Genomic DNA, 16,745 nt, shown 5'->3' on the forward strand with positions numbered 1-16,745 from the left:
CTGTATAAGAAAATAACTGCAGATGCTGGTACAAATCGATTTATTCACAAAATGCTGGAGTAACTCAGCCGGTCAGGCAGCATCTCGGGAGAGAAGGTATCCGTTTTTCCAGGTGTGGACTCTTATACATCAGCGAGACCAAACGTAGACTGAGCGATCGTTTCGCTGAACACCTTCGCTCAGTCTGCCTAGCTCTACATAATCTCCCAGTTGCCAAACACTAACTCCTCCTCCCTACTTTTGAATGACCTCACCGGATGGCACCAGCAATGGCTGCCTTGCCAACAGTCTGTCTCTCCCTTCCTTCTTTGTGTTTTAATAGTATGTGTTAAATGTATGTTTTAGTGTTCTTTAAGGGCCTGTCCCACTTAGGCGATTTTAAGGCGGCTGCCGGCGACTAGGCTGTCGCCGACAGTTCGATGGGGTGTCGCGGGCATGATCGTGAGGAGTCTTCAAAGAATCGTAGTGGATCTCGGCGCGTCGCTGAGAAATCAACCGGTATGAAATTTCTCGGCCACAGCTGGCTTGTCGGCAGGTATCGTTGCTTATTGCAGGCGCTGTCGCATGCTGTCCCCAGGTTTGCTAGGTTCTCTTAGATGCATTTAGAAGCACATAATATTAACTTAAGTAAAGTCATTTGAAGATACCATAAAATACTTGTGTTTAACCAATTTATTTACCGTCAGGACATTTGACGCCGGAGAAGCATTGACAGCGTGGGAATTTTGCGATGTTTCCGAAGACGGTGTAATCTCGACCTGACTCGGCATTGTCGTGGTCATTGTCGTAGGGTAAAAGAAAATTTTGGCGATTTGCTACGACTTTAAGTCGCCGGCAGTCACTTAAAAAATCGCCTAAGTGGGACAGGCCCTTTAGCTTGTTTTATGTGGGGGGGGGGGGGGGGCAGGGGTAAACTTTCTCTAATCTCTTACCTTGATGGAGATGTTTTTCCGTATCGTATTTCCTTCCGCACTGCAGCCTAACATCGAGGAGTTAGCGGCCTTTGCTGGAGACGGACCTTTGAGAGCTTTACCGCGGGAGCCTGCGGGACATTAACATTGCAGAGCCCTTTGCCAGGGATCGACCTCGAAGATCCAACCGTGGGTGCTTGCGGACTTAACAGCACAGACCTCACGGTCTCTGGTCATAGACTGACATCGGGAATTCCAAGCCACAGGATCTTCGAGCGTCCCGACGGGGAAACTTCGACCGCCCCGACGCGGGAGCTTCGATCGCCCCGACGGATGGTTTGACTGCTCTGACCGCGGGAGAATAGAGGGAGAAGATTGGACTTTTTTGCCTTCTATCACAGTGAGGAATCCGCTGTGGTGGATGATTATGTTGACTTTTATGTGTGTCTTGGTGCTTGTTTTTTCATATGGTCATATGGTAATTCGCATATCACTGTACCTTAATTGGTACGTGTGACAATAAAAGGCCTTTGAAACCATTCCCACACTGACCTGTCTGTCCTGGGCTTCCTCCATTGTAAGAGTGAGGGCAAATGCAAATTGGAGGAACAGCTCTTGCTTTCACTCTCTCTCCATGCCCCCCCCCCCCCCCCCCCCCTCCTAGTCGTTGTACTAGTTTCAGTCGTTCTGGTGAGTTCCATTTCATCCAGCCCACAGCTAACAATGGTCTGGTTCGTTTATCGTTACTTTTTTGCTTATCTTTCATTCATTTGTTCTATACCTCTCTATATCACCATCTATATCTCTCGTTTCCCTTTACCCTGACTCAGTTTGAAGAAGGGTCTCAACCCTAAACGTCACCTTTCCCTTTTCTCCAGAGATGCTGTCTGACCCACTGAGTTACTCCAGCTTTTTGTGTTTATCTTCGGTCTAAACCAGCATCTCCAGTTCCTTCCTACAACTATCTGTGTACTACAGGGATGTTGCCTGACCTACTGAGTTATTCCAGCACTTTGTGTCTTTATTTGTAAACCAGCATCTGCAGTTCCAAGTTTCTATAAGGAAGGCTGTGTCACAGTTTCTACAAGTGTGTAGGATGGCGTTGTGCGGGGATCGCTGGTCAGCGCGGACTCCATGGGCCGGAGGGCCAGTTTCCGCACTGTATCTCTAAACTCAACTAAGCAAGCTCAATAATGAGAATTAAAGATATCAGAATTTCAAGTATTGGGAAGAGTTTAAATATGAATAAGTTAAAAGCAGTAAGCTATTTCCTTTTCCTCAGCAATACATAGAACATAGAACAGTACAATACAGGCCCTTCAGCCCACAATGTTTGTGCCGAACATGATGCCTGGCTGAACTGATCTCTGCTGTGTGCAAGAGGTCATTGTCCAGTTAAACTGTACTTGTATTTTGGAATAATAAGGGACATTTACAATGATGTTTGACTTTTAATTAAATAGATTTTTTTGGCAGATACAACAACTTCAGTGTTAATCTTTTTGGGTCCTTAGATTTGCATTGGAGGTATTTATCTGCCTCATGATTCCCAACAGCACATAGCACCAGGCTTTACTTTACACTCTTTCCTCTTGACAATGATCTTAGTTAACAAAGATTTGGAACCTTGAATCAGAACTCTGGTCTTTGGAGCTGATCAGTACAATCTGAAATTCTGTTCCAGGAAGAACTTTTCGCACTTTTCCCAATGGGATTTATGGAACATCCCACTGACATCCAAGAGTCAGTGTTCCCGTGATACTGCAGATTAATTATTTTCTGATCCAAAATGAAATTGATGTGGTGCATGGTACAGTATCAACCTTTCACTTGTCAGTTCATCAGTTTTTCCATTTGATCAGGCCCATCGTCTTGTTGAAAAGCGTGTTTTGCTCTTGTGGATTCATCAGCTCGTAGCTGGACAGTTCCAAGGTGAAGGTAGCATTGCCCGAGGTCAAAGTGCGCAGAGCAGTCGAGTAACCCTGCACCAATCAATAAGCACAGATGTGTCACCAAATGCAGCCATCTTAAACGTGAGCAAAAGCTGACAGCGGTTTATAGAAACAAAGAGCAAAATACATAAAAATCTAGAGTAACTTTTATATGTTTGAATCTATCTTCCAAATCTAGCCTTCATATAATTAGGCGAGTTTACTAGTGCGGCATACATATATACTTGAAGACAATATAATAAAGAAGCCTAAGTGAATGTTTCTCTCCCCACAGAGTGCAGCGGTAGAAAGTGGCACAGCCATAGAGTTGCTGCCTTACAGCGCCAGAGACCAGAGTTCGATCCTAACCACAGGTGCTGTCTGAACGGATTTTGCATATTCTCCCTGTGACCACGTAGGTTTTCGCCAAGTGCTCTGGTTTCCTCCAACGCTCCAAAGACATACATGTTTGTAGGTTAATTGGCTTCGGTAAAATTGTAAATTGTTCCTCGTGTGTGTAGGATAGTGTTAGTGTATGGGTACCGTTGGTCGGCGCAGACAGTGGGCTGAAGGGCTGTATCTCTAAACTAAACGAAAAGATGCTGCCTGGCTTGCATTTTCTGTTCTAGATTGAAATTGTTTGTGTTGCTGGGAGAGCTGCAGGGTCCTGTCTCTGCAGAGTTAGAGAGACTCAGTAAATTTTAGTTTAGTTTAGAGATACAGCGTGGAATCAGGACCTTCAGCCCACTAAGTCCATGCCAGCCAGCGATCCCCGCACTCTAACACTATCCTACACACACGAGGGACAATTGACAATTTTACCAAGCCAATTAACCTACAAACCTGTACGTCTTTGGAGTGTGGGATGAAACCGGAGCATCTGGAGAAAAGCCACGCACGTCATGGGGAGAACGTACAAACTCCACGCAGAGAGCACCTGTAGTCTAGATCAAACCCGGGTCTCTGGCGCTAAAAGGCAGAAACTCTACTGCTGCGCCACTGTACCGTACTGGATACATCCTCTCCACATCCTGAATAAACAACTGCCTTTCTGCAGGTGTATATCCCTTTAGCTGTTATGAAGTGTAGGTTTGGATGCTGCTCCAACTCAAGTGCCCGCACAACTACTCATGGCCTCACTTCAGGTTCCCTGTCATTTCACTTGGATTTCCCACATTTCCCCTCTCACAAGCAAGACTGACAAAGAGCTGACGTTAATTTTCAAACCACATTTGAATGGATCTGTTGGGTAGTTTTTTGCCTCTCTCCTACAGGATAACAAGTCAGTTCATTGAAACAGAGATAGGAAGGATTAAAGAGCATGGAGACATAGAATGGTCATACAATAAAGGGTGGACTTGTGGCCGTGACAGAACAAAGAACAAACGCACTCACATGCAAAAACAGTTACAAAAAGACTGAAAAGCAAATTGACCACAATGAAAAGATAATGGTTGGTGTGACTGAGAATGAGACAGCATATGTGGAGGTCATTGATAAAATGATCAAAGGCCAATTGCCCAGCCAGATGGTATGTGTAAAAACCATAGCTACTTGTAACTTAAAGGTGTGCCTTTGAGCCACCTTCCTGCATGCATGTGAATAAACAGAATGGAGGTAGAGTTGCTGCCTTACAGCGCTTGCAGCGCCAGAGACACAGGTTCGATCCCGACTATGGGAGCTGTCTGTACGGAGTTTGTACGTTCTCCATGTGACCTGCGTGGGTTTTCTCCAAGATCTTCAGTTTCCTCCCACACTCCACAGACGTACCTGTTTGTAGGTTAATTGGCTTGGTATAATGTGAATTGTCCCGTGTGTGTAGGATAGTGTTAGTGTTCGGGATCGCAGGGCGGTGCGGACTCGACGGGCCGAAGGGCCTGTTTCCGTGCTTTTTCTCTAAACTAAACTGCTTGCATCTTGAGATTGAACCACTGAATATTATCTGTGTTTTTTAACAACGTCTACTTGGTTCAATATTCAATTAGACACTCTTCCAGCAGAAAGTCGGAGCTGTGTAGACAATGGAGCATAAATTATACTAATAATTTAATCAGGGGATAATTAGGGCTATTAGGTACAGTAAATGCATTTCTAATGAATTAGCTCTGCCCCAGTAAAGAAGCAAAACGTCCCCAATTGCAATAATAATGCAACATGAACCTCTTTGGCACCAGTTTACATCAGTCAGGGACAGTTTCTTCTCAGCTGTTATCAGGCAACTGAACCATCCTACCACAACCAGAGAGCAGTCCTGAACTACTATCTAACTCTTTGGTGACCCTCCGACTATCCTTGATCAGACTTTACTGGATTTATCTTGCACTAAACATTATTCACGTTATTCCCTTTATCATGTATCTGTACACTGCGAATAGCTCGATTGTAATCATGTATTGTCTTTCCACTGGCTGGTTAGTACGCAACAAAGGCTTTTCACTGTACCTCGGTACATGTGACAATAAATAAAATAAACTAAAAACTAAAGTAACATTACAGGCACCTTGCGTTTTACATGGGGGGGTGGGTTACGTTCCAGAAAAACACCATGCAATTCAAACATACGTAAATTAAGCATAAACGTTTTAACAGGCATAAATTTGAGCATGTTATTTCAAAAATACTGCATGTAAATTAGACAATAGGTGCAGGATTAGGCCATTCGGCCCTTCGAGCCAGCACCACCATTCAATGTGATCATGGCTGATTAGGTTTTGGTATTAATAATTTCAAAAAAGCGTAAATCAAACAAGCATAAAACGCAAGGTGCCTGTATACATTATGCACATGGATGTACACATTTATTTTCCTGTCAACAATGACGCTTTGCTACCGACAACTTCAAGAAAATTACATCAAATGTGAATAAATGTAGTCTGTTCACAATTCTGGTCTAAAATGTGACAATAGATATTTCCTACTTATTGAGTAGGGGCACTGCAGATGCTGGTTTAAACTGAAGATAGACACAAAATGCTGGAGTAACTCAGAGAGACAGGCAGCATTTCGGGAGAGAAGGAATGGTGAAGAAAGGTCTCGACCCGAAATGTCACCCATTCTTTCTCTCCAGAGATGCGCTGAGTTACTCCAGCATGATGTGTCTATCTTTCCTACCTATTGAGTTGCTTATTTAGCTGATTTGCTGTTCCTTGATGTTTATAACTTACCATCATCTCTGCGAGTGGCATGGAGGCCAAAACAACCCGGTTTTCTAACCGGGTTTGAATTTCTTGGATGCTTCCCCTTCGCTGAGCCAGATCTGCCAGCACCACACTCAAGCGATTCTCATCCACCATGATTTCCAACTTCATCACGGGCTCAAGCACCTTGGTTCCAGCCTGCTTTAGTGCCTGGATACAATCAAAACAACATTACATTGAGCAACAGTGAAATCAGGCATTGGATGTGGAAAAATATCCAGCTGAGTCGGCAAGAAATCTAATGGGCACAAAACGTTGGAGTAATTCGACGGAACAGGCAGCATCCCTAGAGAAAAAGAATGGGTAACGTTTTGGGTCGAGACACTTTTTCAGACTTCAGTTTTACAACCAGAACGCATCGAAGTCCAAGCTACTGTGCCAATTATCCTTGTTCCCACTGTCTCCCGTGGGATAGTGGAGTTTATCACATTTTGTGTTCATTTACTTTCTGGATGTGTGTGCGTTGACTGTACCACAGGTTCCACAAAGCACTGGGTCAAAGTGTCTTACTGCATGGAAACAGGCCCTTTGGCCAACTTCCCCACACGTCCCATCTACACTAGTCCACCTGTCTGTGTTTGGCTCATGTCCCTCTAATCCTGTCCGATCCATGTACCCGTTTAAATGTTTCTTAAACGTTGCGATAGAGCCTGCCTCAACTACCTCCTCGTTCCATACACCCACCACCCTTTGTGTGTAAAAGTTACTCCTCAGGTTCCTATTAACTCTTTCCCCCCTCACCTTAAACCTATGTCCTCTAGTTCTTAATTCCCCACTCTGGGCAAGAGACTCTGCGCGTCTACCCGATCTATTCTTCTCATAATTTTCTACATGAAGGGTCTTAGATTCAAGCTCGATTGTCTAACGAATGTTGAATGTTGAAATCTGAGCCCAATGCAATGTTTTTCTAAGCAGATTGAGGAAATGAAGCTGGATGTTATCATGCAAAATGAGTTTCAAGTTCCCTTCTGGCCCTGGAAGTTTTGTAAACTACAGGCTTCTTTTTAGGTTTTCTTTCGCCAAAGCAACGAGATGCAAACTGACATGCTTAAAATCATTATCTCAGCTGTTTGAGGCTGCTCAGTAAAGGCAAGTTCCCTCCCTAGGATAAGAAATGGGACTAAGCAATCCTATTCCCATACCTCACAACGGCTGCACTGAAATGGCAATGAAGCAGTTTGGGGGATCTTCAGCAGAAAAGGCGTCATCACAAGTTCTTTTTTTCGATCTTGAACAATACCATGTTCTCCAAAGATCATAAGACATCTTTCCTGCTGGACTAAGGCCAGTATGTGTAATCATCTGCGGTTGTAATAATTGATCATTCAAGCTAATGTTAATTCTAACACCGAATCTTGGTTTGCAGATTTTACTTTCTCATTTCAAATCTACACTTTCCAATATAGCTGAAGTTTTAGTAGACCTAGCATGAATGTACTCCAGCACTTTGTGTTCTGCGCAAGATTCCAGGATCTGCAGCTCCTTGCGTCTCGCATGAATTTAAAATGGAGTCGTGCTCTCACTTACCCCACACATGAGTCACCCTGCCCCTCAACTACATCCACCTCTCACTTGTCAGGATTTGTCCCACTCCCATCTCTTTTTTCTAGCTTCCCCCCACCTCCCCCTTCCAATCCTTCTGAAGAAGGCTCCCAATCCACAACTTTATCGCCGGGTAAGGGCGGCACGGTGGCGCAGCGGTAGAGTTGCTGCCTTACAGTGAATGCAGCGCCGGAGACTCGGGTTCGATCCTGACTACGGGCGCCGTCTGTACAGAGTTTGTACGTTCTCCCCGTGACCTACGTGGGTTTTCTCCGAGATATTCGGTTTCCTCCCACACTCCAAAGACGTACAAGTATGTAGGTTAATTGACTGGGTAAATGTAAAAAATTGTATAAAAATTGTCCCTAGAGTGTGTAGGATAGTGTTAATGTGCGGGGATCGCTGGGCGGCGTGAACTCGGTGGGCCGAAGGGCCTGTTTCAGAGCTGTATCTCTAAATCTAAAAAAAATCTAAATCTTATCTGCCCATTCCCTCCTCAGATGCTGTCTGGCCTGCTGAGTTGCTCCAGTACTTCGATTTTGCTCAAGAATTCAGAATCTGCAGTTTCTTATGTCTCCAACTTAGTGATGTTATTTGTTTATTTTTCTTTACATGATTAATTAAGTAGAAAGAGGCGAATCATTTAAAAATATTTAGTTATGTTTCTTTTCAACTATTTAAATCTATCTCCATTTTTAAAAAATATAGTCTCCAATTATCAGAGAGAGTTGAATAAAGGGAAGATAGACACAAAAAGCTGGAGTAACTCAGCAGGACAGGCACCATCTCTGGAAAGGAGGAATGGGTGCCATTTCGGGTCGAGTCCCTTTTTCAGAAAAAAAAGATGTGAGCTGACAGATGGAGGTGCTGCTTGAAGCCTATGCCTCACGGAGCCTGCTCTGCTTTGTAGACACCTGCAAAGCCAGCAACAAAAGATTATTGTGGTCGCGGAACAGAGCAGGAATGCAACTTGAGCCACTCAACCTTCAGTGCATAGGTGTTGTTAATTGGATCGTGCCATAAAAGGCTCAATAATAGAGCAATGCATCAAATGTACCAATAAAACAGTGTATGTAACTGATGTACTGGAACACTTTGAAGGCAAAAGATTAATATCAGAGTTAGATGGTAACTGTAAAATACTCACCTCTATTATAAAGAGGACACAAAGTGCTGGAGTAACTCAGCAGGTCCGGCAGAATCTCTGGAGAATATAGAAAGGTGACGTTTCGGGTTGAGAACCTTCTTCAGATGTCTCGATCCGAAACGTCAGCTATCCATGGACTCGAGATGCTGTTTGACTTGCTGAGTTACTCCAGTACTTTGTGTCCTTTTGTATATTAACTAACATCTGCATTTCTTTGTTTCTGCTCCTCTATTATGCTGTTGTCGAGGCAGCTCAGTCAACAAAAGAACACATTCACCCATCTATTATCTACAAAAACAACCTTGTTCATTTTCCATGACCTTACCCTTTGCACACAACGTGACATGCAGGCAGAAATCATTGCCAAGGAGGTGCCAGGATATACACTTAGAGACTCCAGAGTAACCACCACATCCTGAACTGGGAACCTCAACAGAGGACCTACAAAAATAAGAGATAAAATGGTTGGAATGCCACATACGTCAAGGTTAACGCTTTGTGCAATATGCTGGGTTTATATATTTCAATGATGAAGATGTAGAACCTTGAAGACATGAGTTTTTGATTCCATTTTCCACAGCTCGGTGAGTTTCTGCAGAAAACTGTTCCAAAATGTTATCCGAAATCTCAATGAGAGGTGTAGACTTTGGCCCTTCTCCTAACCATGGATGGACAGAAAGCTCAGTTGTTACCAGGTTACGTTTATCCCCTATTGTTCTGTCAAGGGTATCTAAAGGAACAAAACAAATATACAGAGTTCACACACACATTGGTTTTTATAAGGGTAACAATGCTATCTCGACAAAATTCTCAAATTTACTGGAAGGATAAGCAGATCAACGTCAGTATCCTCTGGGGAATGGACAGGTGACGTCTCAGTTCAAAACCGTTTATCAGACTGAAAGTTCATCAGTCTGAAGAAGAACCTGAACCGCTGACTGCCCATTCCCTCCTCAGATGCTGCCTGACCAACTGAGTTTATGTTACTTTACTTTTTTAATTTAGATTTTAGAGATACCACACGGAATCAGGCCCTTCAGCCCATCGAGTCTGTGCTGACCAGCGATCACCCCATACACTAACCCACACAGACTAGGGACAAGATTACAGTTTACCAAAGCCAATTAACCCACAAACATGCACATCTTTGGAGTGTGGGAGGAAACCGGGGCACCCGGAGAAACCCCACAAGGTCACAGGAAGAACGTACAAACTCCATACAGATAGCACCCGTAGTCAGGATCGAACCCGGGTCCCTCACCGCTGTAAGGCAGCAACTCTACGTTGCGCCATTGTGTGGCCCCCTCAGTTCCTCGAGCAGTTTGTTTTGCTCAAGATTCCAGCATCTGGAGCTACTTGAGTCACTGTCTTCTCCCACACCAGCATCATCAGCACTGAGGCCTTCATTATACTCAGTCGAAAATGCTGAAAAGACCACGTCATTCACATGCCCAATACCAGACGAGACAATCTATTCAGAGCTCTGACACCACAAACTGCAGATGCTGCAGGAACTCATCAGGTCAAGCAGCATCTACCTGAAGGGAAATGGTGAGTTGAATGTTCTGGTCAGGACCCTTTTACAAACTGATGGAGCAGAGGGGACATGACATAGCTGGTAGAAGTCTTGAGGGACAAAAAACTGCAGGTGCTGGAATCCTGAGCAAAAAAAAAAAACTGTTGGAGGAATCCAGTGGGTCAAGAGCCCAGACATGACTTCCTGAAGGCCACCAAAGCAACAATTAAGTTGTAGTAACAAGTGGACACTTGACAGCTATGGCATTGCCCCAAAACCATCATCTTCTACAAAGTGGAACCAAGTAGCATTAGTGGCAAAGGCGCATTACTTCCGAATGAGCTCAACACCTTTGATGCATGCTTTGAAAGGAAGAACAATGACACACCCACAGGATTCCCCACGATCCCAACCTCCGGTTGATGTCAGAGCATCCTTCAAGAAAGGGCAACCACTAAAAGAGTCCAGCCCATAAACTTTGCCTCTCTCACCTTAGAGCCTCACTCTCTATCTAGTCTTTACTTTAGAGAAACAGTGCAGAAACAGGCCCTTCGGCCCACCAAGTCCACATCAAAAACAGCGATCATCCCGTACACAAGCACTATCCTACACACAAGGGACAATTTACAATTTTACCGAAGCCAATTAAACCTACAAACCTGTATGCCTTTGCAGCTTGGGCAGAAACTGGGGCAACCGGGGAAAACCCACGTGGTCACAGGGAGAATGTACAAACTCCATACAGACTGCACCCATAGTCACGATCGAACCTGGGTCTCTGGAGCTAAGACAGCAACTCTACCGCTGCAACACAGTGCCGCCCCGAGGTGGAATGTCTTTGTCATTTCCACTCTGGGAAAAAGGTTCTGACTTATTTATGTCTATCATAATTTTACGTACCTATCAGGTCTCCCCCCTCAGCCTTCTATGTTCCAGAGAAAATCATCCAAGTTTGTCTAACCTCTTCTAATAGCTATAACCCTCCCTCTAGTCCAGTCAGCATTCTGGTAAACCTCCTCTGCACCCTTTCCAAGGTTCCTGTAATGGGGGGGGGGACCAGAACTGCATGCTATACTCTAAACGTAGCCAACCAAAGAGCTGCAACATGACTTCCCGACTATTCTATTCAGTATCCCAAGCTGTGAATGCATGCATACCGCACTTTCAACATGCATTGCTCCTTTCAGGGAACTGTGGGCTTGGACCCTCTGCACATTAATGATACTTTTTTTTTTTACCATACTGGGAAAAGCTGGGTGTGTTTTTTATTTGCCGATTTGTAATGTGGCTTTGCTGGGCTTGAATTTGTGGCAGTAACGATGGTGGTTCCTGAACTTGTGCTAACTTCAAAACTTCTGGGGAATTGAAACTACCCTCTTCCCCCAACAATGTTGAATTGTCCTTGGCAATCAATTTTACTCATACCCTTTGGCGTTTTACTGCCAACCACAAGCAATTTTAGCTCATCCAGTCATTTCTGATGTGTTGCATAACTGAAGTATTATATTTCTCATTTCAATTCAGTGCAAAATAACAGAGGCAAACAGGGCATGTAAAACAAAATCAATAGATTTTAGACAATAGATGCAGGAGTAGGCCATTCGGCCCTGCGAGCCAGCACCACCATTCAATGTGATCCTGGCTGATCATTCACAATCAGTACTCCGTTCCTGCCTTCTCCCCATACTCCCTGACTCCGCTATCCTTAAGCGCTCTATCTAGCTCTCTCTTGAATGCATTCAGAGAATTGGCCTCCAGTGCCTTCTGAGGCAGAGAATTCCACAGATTTACAACTCTCTGACTGAAAAACTTTTGCCTCATCTCCGTTCTAAATGGTCTACCCCTTATTCTTAAACTGTGGCCCCTGGTTCTGGACTCCCCCAACATTGGGAACATGTTTCCTGCCTCTAACGTGTCCAATCCCTTAATAATCCTATATGTTTCAATAAGATCCCCTCTCATCCTTCTAAATTCCAGTGTATACAAGCCTAGTCGCTCCAGTCTTTCAACATATGACAGTCCCGCCATTCCGGGAATTAACCTAGTGCACGCCCTCAATAGCAAGAAAATCCTTCCACTTATTTTCTATGTCTGTTTCCGTAACTTTAAACCGCTGACTGGTTAGCTCGCAACAAAAGCTTTTCATTGTACCTCAGTACACGTGACAATAAACTAAACTAACTAAACCCATATCCACACTATGGAATTGAGGACATTTTGCCAGTGATGTTAAATCAGCTTACCACTGGCATTGGAAGACTCCATTATCATTTCCCTGTAGGCTACCTGGAGGGGTCCAAGATAGGTCTCAATTCCATATTCTCTCTTGATTCGATCGTGGATTATCTCAATGTGTAATTCTCCCATTCCACATAAAATGGTCTGTTGGAGGAGCAGATAATAGCTTCACATTTCAGGAGGATAAATAGAACTAAGGTATAAATCAACTATAAACTAAATGATAATCAAACAGATTCAGGCCTATATCTATAGCAAAGGACACAAAGTGCTGGAGTAACTCAGCGGCTCAGGCGGCATCACTGGAGAATATGGATGGGTGACGTTTCGGGTCGGGACTCTTCTTCAGCCTAAACCTATACTTGTGCTGCTGTGACTAATTAAATACTCTGCCCCGAGATGCAAAAGGATTGTTTAGCACTATCTTGAATTTTCATCAGTTTTTGCAACATGGGTGATTCTACATGTTATGGGGCACTAATTCATCCCAAAAAAACAACCTTTTCAGGTATGGAGCACAACATCAAATCAAAGTGCCAGTGCAAATACTGATGGTGGGGGAAAAAGATTCAGAATGCACTGATTTTCCAACTTGCTACATTATGCATTATTTCCAGGATTCTAAAAAGGAATATTTCTGTCTGAAAGTTCAGATAAATAGGGACATTCTTTGTTGGCAGTTCATACCACAAGGCTGTAAGTGGGCATTCAATACCACAACATATCCACGTTTATTTCACAAGACTTTAAGTGAAGTCGAGTTTATTGTCATATTATTATATGCACAAATAAAGAGAGCTACAAATACAATGAAATGCTTGCATGCAGCAGCAAAATTGCGCAGACGCAAACACACTGAAACAAAGATTTTACAGAAGTCATACACAAATTACATATAAACTCCACAGATCAGCATCATAGAATGATACAGCATGGAAATAGGCCCTTCAGCCCAACTTCCCACACTGGCTAACATGTCCCAGGTACACTAGTCCCACCTGGCTGCTATGGGTCAATATCCCTCTAAACCTGTCCTATCCATGTACCTGTCTGATTGTTTTTGAAACGTTGCAATTATTGTTTTGATGTTGTTATGCTTTATTCTTAACTGTTAGTGTATGTTTGTGTTGTCATTTGTGAGCGGAGCACCAAGGCACATTCCTTGTATATGCACATACTTGGCCAATAAACTTATTCATCCATTCATTCAATCATTCATTCATTCAGTCCTTGCCTCAACTACCTCCTCTGGCAGCTTGTTCCATACACCCACCAACCTTTGTGTGAAAAAGTTACCCCTCAGGTTCATATTAAATCTTTTCTCCTTCACCTCAGTGAAAAAAAACAAAATTTGTGCCAAATGAAACAAGACATTAATGCAAAAATGGACTATTAGGAACCTGTCCATGGCAGTGGAAGATTTCATTTGTGCAATCACTCTTTATAGAAGGAGTTCAAATTCAAATGTAACTTCTTGTGACCCTTAAAATGCAATCGGATATTCATTTACACTACTGGGATATAAGCACAACACATAAATTAATGAGAAGAGAGTTATAACGTACCTGACCAGAATCTGAATCAATCTTCACCTTTAAACTGGGATCTTCTCGCTGGAGGTTGGTAAGAGCATGGTCCAGATCTGTTGCAGATATAAGCTATCAAATATCAGCTTGAAAATACAAAAGTAAATCTGCAAGGACTACAAGGACATTCTCATTTCATGGCAAGAAAATAGAGATGTATGTTAAAACAAAGTAGAGATGTATGTACGATACCTTGTTGCTTCGCCATAGACGGTGGCTCGATTGTACAAAAGAAGACGGGTTCTGGGATCTCAACCGTGGCCAGCACTGGTCCCTCCTGCTCGACGGGCCCTTTCCCAGAGCCCACGCCCGCTCGACGGGCTGCAGCCGCCGCCAGCGACTTAGATGTAACTATGGTGTCCCCAGTCGCAGTCTGCAAAAAACAACACGCAAACACTTCAAACGCTGTTTCAGTGTGTAGGGAGGAACTGCAGATGCTGGTTTAAACCGAAGATAGACACCAAAAGCTGGAGCAACTCAGGGGGTCAGGCAGCATTTATGGAGAGAAGAAATAGGTTATGTTTCGGGATGAGACCCTGCTTCAGACCGAGAGTCAGGTGAGAGGGAAACTAGAGGTATTCCCATTCGGACCTTTCTGCCCCGGGTCTCCTCCACTGTCAGAATGAGGCCAAACGTAAATTGGAGGAACAGCATCTCATATTTTGCTTGGGCAGACTACAACCCAGCCTTATAATTTTGAATATTGATTTTTTTAACTTCAAGTAACCCTTGAATCCACTCTCTCCCTCTGTCCCTCCCACACTCAAGTCATCACACTAATTTCACTGTCGACCTGTTGAGTTCCACTGTCTGTATGACTTGTTATCACCTATTCCATAGACAATAGGTGCAGGAGGAGGCCATTCGGCCCTTCGGCCCTTCGAGCCAGCACCGCCATTCAATGTGATCATGGCTGATCATTCTCAATCAGTACCCCGTTCCTGCCCTCTCCCCATATCCCCTGACTCCGCTATCCTTAAAAGCTCTATCGAGCTCTCTCTTGAATGCATTCAGAGAATTGGCCTCCACTGCCTTCTGAGGCAGAGAATTCCACAGATTCACAACTCTCTGACTGAAAAAGCTCCTCCTCATCTCAGTTCTAAATGGCCTACCCCATATTCTTAAACTGTGGCCCCTTGTTCTGGACTCCCCCAACATTGGGAACATGTTTCCTGCCTCTAATGTGTCCAACCCCTTAATAATCTTATACATTTCGATAAGATCTCCTCTCATCCTTCTAAATTCCAATGTTTACAAGCCTAATCGCTCCAGTCTTTCAACATATGATAGTCCCGCCATTCCGGGAATTAACCTAGTAAACCTATGCTGCACGCCCTCAATAGCAAGGACCATTGTGGGCTCCACATTTTCCTTGATTACTACTGTTTTAGTGTGGTCACTGCATGTGAAGGACAACACAGCCTTGCGTCCAATCTCAAACTGAGCTGCTGCCAACACTTGCCAGCCTTGGGTGTCTCCGGGATAGCATCTAAGTCAATGCCAATTTACTTTATCCTCAACAGAAGTCAAGGGAAAACTGACCTAGTCTAAGGGAAAGGCTAAAGATTGTATTTAATCGCCACTGAACTAATAAGTGGAGTGGATGTTAGAGTAGATGAGGAGAGGATGTTTCCACAAGTGGGAGAGTCTAGGACTAGAGGTCACGGCCTCAGAATTAAAGGACATACCTTTGGAAAGGAAACGAGGGGGAATTTTTTTCGTCAGAAGGTAGTGAATTGCCAAAGACAGCTGTGGCGGCCAAGTCATTGGATATTGTTAAGGTGGAGATAGATAGATTCTTGATTAATACAGGTGTCAGGGGTTATGCTGAGAAGGCAGGAGAATGGGGTTGAGAGAGAGATAGATAGATCAGCCATGATTGAATGGCGGAGTGGACTTGATGGGCCGAATGGTTTAATTCTGCTCCTCTAACTTATGAGCACCTTTCAACAGCCAACCTCAAATCCTTGCTTAGGACTGTTTCAAAGAGCTATGTTAAACAATTGTGAAATGAGAATGAAAAATGCTGGAAGTGCTTGGTAGAAAGAAATAATTAATGTTCATTAAAACAGGGAAATGTTGATGACAAAAAAATAGTTTAAAGATGCAGAGAAAAAGAGAAAGGGAGAAGAACCGAAGGAGCAGGCTCATGATTATATTCAAAATAATGTCCTATGTCTCTGGAGCAGTTAATGATAATGTCCCATCCCATTCTGATCCATTGCTTGTATATTGTCTTCCTCCCCCCCTTTCCCTTTGTCCAATGAGCATTTCCAGCACTGCCTCTTTTCATTTCTTGTTTCTGTAGTGGTTTTCTTCTGCATTACAGGAAATATAACTGTGGAGGAGAAGTAATACTCCACCTGTTTGAGTCCTACAGTCAGCGCAATGTTTCCAGCCTCCAGCGCAGGTATCTCGATTTGCTGATCCGCAAAGGGTAATAAAAGACGGCTGATTCGTTCCCTAAACAAAAATAAACCTGATTACAATAGAAAATGCCAGATTGCAAAACGCATATCTGTGATTTATAAATCCACTGCTGGAGTTAAAAGACATAAATAGTTTGAACATCACTGGAAAATATCACATGTCATCAAGTATTGTCTACATCAATGACAATTTAATAGATACTAGACTAAGTGGACCCGTTGGGCCCAAACCTCTCCTGCATTGGTGC

At 43.7% G+C, this 16,745-nt stretch overlaps 1 protein-coding gene across 3 annotated transcripts in view; it reads right to left on the reverse strand.

The window, feature by feature from the left end:
* Nucleotides 1-2,358: 2,358 nt before the first annotated feature.
* The window catches only part of gfm2 (GTP dependent ribosome recycling factor mitochondrial 2), a 42,350-nt gene continuing 27,963 nt past the window's right edge, over nt 2,359-16,745 (reverse strand). For 2 of the 3 annotated variants that reach the window (XM_078396623.1, XM_078396622.1), the window contains exons 14-21: nt 16,432-16,531; nt 14,261-14,441; nt 14,048-14,124; nt 12,488-12,626; nt 9,273-9,458; nt 9,054-9,169; nt 6,007-6,189; nt 2,359-2,893 (exon numbers count right to left, since the gene is read on the reverse strand). In XM_078396623.1, coding sequence (XP_078252749.1) covers nt 2,753-2,893; nt 6,007-6,189; nt 9,054-9,169; nt 9,273-9,458; nt 12,488-12,626; nt 14,048-14,124; nt 14,261-14,441; nt 16,432-16,531 — 1,123 coding nt within the window. In that variant the 3' untranslated portion in view covers nt 2,359-2,752. Of the gene's footprint in view, nt 2,894-6,006; nt 6,190-9,053; nt 9,170-9,272; nt 9,459-12,487; nt 12,627-14,047; nt 14,125-14,260; nt 14,442-16,431; nt 16,532-16,745 lie in introns of those variants that run through there. The other variant, XM_078396624.1, reaches the window with a different exon arrangement.

This window comes from Rhinoraja longicauda, chromosome 3 (assembly GCF_053455715.1).
Source record: "Rhinoraja longicauda isolate Sanriku21f chromosome 3, sRhiLon1.1, whole genome shotgun sequence".
NCBI lineage: Eukaryota > Metazoa > Chordata > Chondrichthyes > Rajiformes > Arhynchobatidae > Rhinoraja > Rhinoraja longicauda.